This window comes from Perkinsus marinus (genome assembly GCF_000006405.1).
Source record: "Perkinsus marinus ATCC 50983 genomic scaffold scf_1104296968842, whole genome shotgun sequence".
NCBI classification, from domain to species: Eukaryota; Perkinsozoa; order Perkinsida; family Perkinsidae; genus Perkinsus; species Perkinsus marinus.
Window position 1 is genome coordinate 4,206 of NW_003202996.1, and position 4,804 is coordinate 9,009.

The window sequence follows — 4,804 nt, forward strand, 5'->3', positions numbered from 1 at the left end:
TGGGAGAAGATCGTGCAGAGGGTTGGTGACAATGGTTCGTATAATGTTGATGTACGAGGACAAGGCAATGTGGGTACGTTGGTGGACTCCCTATTCATTTAGGTTAGCAACTTGGATGCGCTGACTGAAGAAGGATGGGATCTCGCTGAGATGAACGGCACTGAAGTGGCCGAGAGTGATGACCACCCGAAGGTAGTGGATGCCCCTTCATAGTGTGGTATGGTTAGATAGGTGTATTGGTCTGGGGAGAAGCAAACGAGAGGGGATACACCCAACTCTGGAAGCCCCCCATCACGTGGTCGTACTTTCTCAGACTGGGGTATCGAATTTAGAGGCAGTGCATTGCCGATGGATAATAGCGAGTAGTACTATGGGTTGTTGGTCTATGGACCGTAATGCACTCATTGTGATACAGCATCATCGTGATGCTGTAGTAGTAGCTCTTATAAGGTCTATACCGCATGTTTCGACTTATGCATAGTCTTAACTACTGATACGAATGAACGATAGTGTGAATATCAATGGTTATCTTGTTTACTATATATTTCTGCACCTGAGATGAATCAGTTATCGCCGTGAATTTAGCTCTTCTCAATATACATTATTTGATGAGAATAAGGGTAGTCTCAGAAGGATTTCACTTTCAAGTTCCCGATTTTGAACTGGTAGAGTGGCACGTAACAAGAGGGTCATTTCAGGTTGATACGCAGTACAGAGTCGCCCTCGGGGGTGGGTAGGAAGCAAGATGTCTCAGCCGACTTGGAGGATCCTCCTTTGACCAGCGGTGATGGAACAGTACCGACCACTGCAGACTCAACGCTTATTGCATCTCGCCGGAACCAATCACCGCGTCCGAGAGCCTTCAGTACTGAACTGGTGGAAAGCCTATGACTGGAGGCTCAAACGACGAAGGCGCTGGTATGGTTACTTATACTGTAGCTTATGGTTGGTTTCCGCAGCTGAGCTGAGGAGACTCCTCAATACATTATGAGAATTCACACACGACTTAGGTAGAAGTTTAGAAAAAACCAAGAAGAGTTCCCCCGAGGTTTCCTTATCGTCGATAACACACGTAGTTGACCAAAGGTATATTCTCCAACAATGTGTACCATATTGTTGAGACATGCCATAGTGAGCATGTTGGCATATTAGTAGCATATCGATTTTGTAAAGTGCCACGTAGTATTCATAAAGACCTCCTCGTCCTTCGTTACTATTACGAACTATTCTCTTTAAACTTACCATTGCATTTCCTATCAACTCGGTAGGCTCTAAGAGAGAACTAGTTGAATATACCCAGGCTTCTGCTTCTCCAAACTGTTGGGTTGTTGTAGCTGGCGAGATAGTAGTCTATTGGAATACTTAGAGGAGGTACCATCGTCGCTGAGGAGAAATGGAGTGTGTTAGAAAAGATTATCATGATAACGCGAAAGGTGAGGAATACTCTACGTCTTGGAGATAGGCCTCTGGATCAGGGTGTCCGGCCAGGTTGAGGTATGAGAATGGGCTTAATAGCGTTGGGAAGAGTGGCATGAGGTCACTTCATTGAGGTGTATCTTATGAAAACTGAGGCTACTAGACAACAGTTGGTGCTGCTGGTGCGACAGAGTACCTCCACTACGATTCCCTATTTCCGTTCCCTACTGGCCTCCACGCTGGAGATGAGATGAAAGTTTGTGCTAGCCTGGGCGTTTTGGTACGGGGTAAACTAGGATACCGTATTGATGTCGCCTATGAACTGCGTAATGACTAGCCTGTCGGATATTTCGAAATGATGACAGGGAGCTTGTGTTGTGGGCGGGAATACAGGAGGTCATCGTAGAGCAGCCTGAAATTCATCGTACGTCATCATGATGATGTCGCATCACGCATTCCGCATAGCACATCAGCCACGTCTCGATCAAACGAACGAGCCGGCCAAAGGTGATGGCATTCTTAAGCTCACAACGAGAAAGCCCCTGGCGGTCCTTTCTCTTGGTAGCGGACCTCAGCCGAATAAGGCACATACCCGAAGGATTCTCAGATAAGGTCGATGGGCAACAACAGTCTGCTCGTCTGATAAATAGAGTTGCGAAAGGTGCCGGGAAGGAGAACGCAGAGCCACGACAGGCTTCGAGGGGTCGACCTGAACCTGTTACAAGGCCAAGGTCCTCCACCGTCAATGCCAAGACTAGATCGATGTCACTGTGTTTCAGCCCTAGTCTTCCGCCAGACAATTTCAAAGGCGGAGTGCCCGTCTTGGATGGAGAATTCGAGGGAGAGTAAGATGCGGACGAATGTACAGTCGGGCAGATCTAGCCAGGTCCGAGATACTCCGTTGGGGAGTGCCGGGACCAGTCGAACTAATCAAACCCACTACACCCACTGCTGTAGCAGTTTTAGATGATATATTCTTTAGGCATGTAGCCGGAATGATGTAGATCTTTCACGTACTCAATGATGTTGTGTGCTTGCGAGGATTTCATGAGTCGTAATCGCGTGGAGACAGTTTTGACTGTACAAACAAAATCCAGCTGCCGCTGCTAAGCTCCGACAATGGGAAGGCGAGCTGTGAAGCAGGGAGCCGCTCGGCCGGTTCGACTGCACGAAGCCGCAGAACCAGCCGAGATTGCTGCGCAATATTGTTCTCGTTCGAAGGCTAGTGGAACGATTCGCGAACGTGTTCCTCGTGTTGTGTGTTTCTGCAGCTACTGGGTGGGAGACGTTTGTGAACTCGCGACCAGTAGCTCAGATGCCCGACCGTGCTCAAACCACAGGCACTGACTGCTCGGAGGTATCAGTGGTGGTGTTTCTGAGGGTCAAAAGTTACCGTCGACAATTTGGAAAATTTTGTACCCTCATTTTGGCTTGAGCTGACCCTCAGCTTTTCACAGGTTGAAGTTGAACCTTTCCGCGGTGGTTGAAGCTGAGTCAGGTCGAAATGTCTCCGGTTTGGGGTCTTCCCTGGGTGGTGTGGGAGGGAAAAAAACCGTGAAGAGCAAGCCCTTGCTTGTCTCTTGAGCCAAGCTGACAGATACGAGTTTCTGTCGGCTTGCTCAACATACAATTGAGTATGTTGCACCAGCTGCAATGGTTGATCGATTTCGAGCTATGCACGCAAGAACAATTGTGTTCTGGAGCGGCGCATTTTTTTTCTGCCCTCCGCCCGGAGTCGGAGCTTGCTCGGCGTGGATTTTGACCGGTCAAACCTGTTTCACCACCAGTCCCTTTGTGACTGGAGGTTCCATGTTTGACCTTGCACACAACTCTTTGAAATCAGCAGAAACGTGACATCATGGACAGTGATCGGGTACGGGTTCTTCATCCTATGCGTCGAATCCGTCGGTTTACTCGATTCCCATAAAACCTTAAGAGAAGGAACTCTAATAGAAGTAGAAGTGATGCAACGTACCGTGCGGCACTAGTGTTGATAACACACTGCTGGAAGCGAAGGCCAAGCCGCCAGAATAAATCACGACCGATGTCCTCATCATGTAGTTTCAACTTGTTGAACCTACCGCGGGGTAGCGGGCAACGCAGCAGGGAAATACCCTACGTGTCTTTGATCATGGTGATATCAGTCTTGAGGAGGGAGTCGAGTCGATCGAGGTAGAAGTTGACCCAGATCCTATGATAGTTAAGGTCGGAGTATCCAAGGTGACCAAGGGACCTGGCCAATGCACGCACAGCTAACAACTTGTGAGCATGTCACAGTGACAAGTATTACCTGTTTATGCTTACTATTTGATGTATATTACGAGAATACACTGTTTTACACAACCATATAGCGACCCAAGAGCAGTCAAGGTACCTCGAGGAAAAGCGAGTCCTAGTGAGAGGCAGTCAGTGAAGGGGAACTATTACTTGTCTTTCCGTCGATTTCGACCACAACGGACGAGGTGCTCCATCGTTTGTGGTAAATACTCCGCTGCTCTGTCCCTCGAGGGGACTCCAACTTCATTGCCAGGAGTCAACAAATATCGAAGCCGATCCATCTGGAGGAGGCGAGAGAGCTACAGCAGTCGTCTTGTGCATGTAAGCCTTACAATAGCAGCAACAACCACTTCGATATCCGAGTTCTTCAGAAATGCTGCTCTCGAAATCGACGAGGCCAGAAACGACACATCTCGAGGAGACATGACCGAGAGAATTCTTCGGACTCCCCGCTCATCTGCTTTACAGAAACCATTGATGACCTGATGGGAAAATCTATCACTCGCATGTGGATAGCCGCAGTGGTGTACAACTCCGTTCAAAGCCCTGTAATCCGCTTCCTTATCCCACCACTCCGTCGTGCCAGAGTTCACTCTTAGCTGTTTCATGAAATTCAAGGCAAAGGATGCTTCCACCAAGTTATATCTGGCGAGAGCAAAAAATTAAACGATCTCAGTGCGGCTCGAACCGGCGATCTTTCGTTTGAAAGCCTAACGCTATATCGATTACGCCACAAATCATTCGAAACTTAAGTGCCATCCCGGATTACTTCCGTTCGCCCTCACTATCCGAATGATTACAAACCTCGGGATCGACATCAACTCCTCGCTTATGTAGCACGTCGTGAATCCAGGCACGGCAAAAGGTATCATGCCGTTTGTCCATCTTCTGGTACCTGAGAAACTTCACCCTCGAAACGAAAGACAATGATCCCCATGAACCCTCACATCCTCGCCAGCCTCATGAAGTCTGAGGGTGTGAAGTTGTCCATACCTTCATGGATTACTCGGCCGGCATGTTTGATCAATTCTCGAGGATACATTCCACCCTGAAATAGACAGAGCCGACTAGGTGCCAAACCAATCCCGAATCGGGATGCGAGTTACAGATT

General features: G+C 48.5%; 2 protein-coding genes across 2 annotated transcripts; one reads left to right on the forward strand and one right to left on the reverse strand.

The window, feature by feature from the left end:
• Positions 1-10: 10 nt before the first annotated feature.
• Positions 11-1,297, forward strand: Pmar_PMAR022231 (hypothetical protein). Its single transcript, XM_002768292.1, has 4 exons — positions 11-51; positions 103-192; positions 232-362; positions 699-1,297. The coding sequence occupies exons 2-4, from the start codon at positions 151-153 to the stop codon at positions 889-891; spliced, it is 366 nt and encodes a 121-aa protein (XP_002768338.1). The 5' UTR covers positions 11-51; positions 103-150; the 3' UTR covers positions 892-1,297.
• Positions 1,298-3,300: 2,003 nt separating this feature from the next.
• Positions 3,301-3,887, reverse strand: Pmar_PMAR022232 (hypothetical protein; the record flags this gene model as incomplete). Its single annotated transcript, XM_002768293.1, has 4 exons — positions 3,301-3,346; positions 3,392-3,493; positions 3,536-3,649; positions 3,844-3,887. The coding sequence occupies 4 exons, from the start codon at positions 3,885-3,887 to the stop codon at positions 3,301-3,303; spliced, it is 306 nt and encodes a 101-aa protein (XP_002768339.1).
• Positions 3,888-4,804: the final 917 nt, after the last annotated feature.

Excerpts from the sequence above, each read along its gene's own strand:
- Pmar_PMAR022231 (XM_002768292.1), top strand. The coding sequence starts at position 151 with ATGAACGGCACTGAAGTGGCCGAGAGTGATGACCACCCGAAG. Across the intron at positions 193-231 it reads AGAGTGATGACCACCCGAAG|GTGTATTGGTCTGGGGAGAA; the intron begins GTAGTGGATGCC and ends ATGGTTAGATAG. Across the intron at positions 363-698 it reads TTGCCGATGGATAATAGCGA|GTTGATACGCAGTACAGAGT; the intron begins GTAGTACTATGG and ends GGGTCATTTCAG.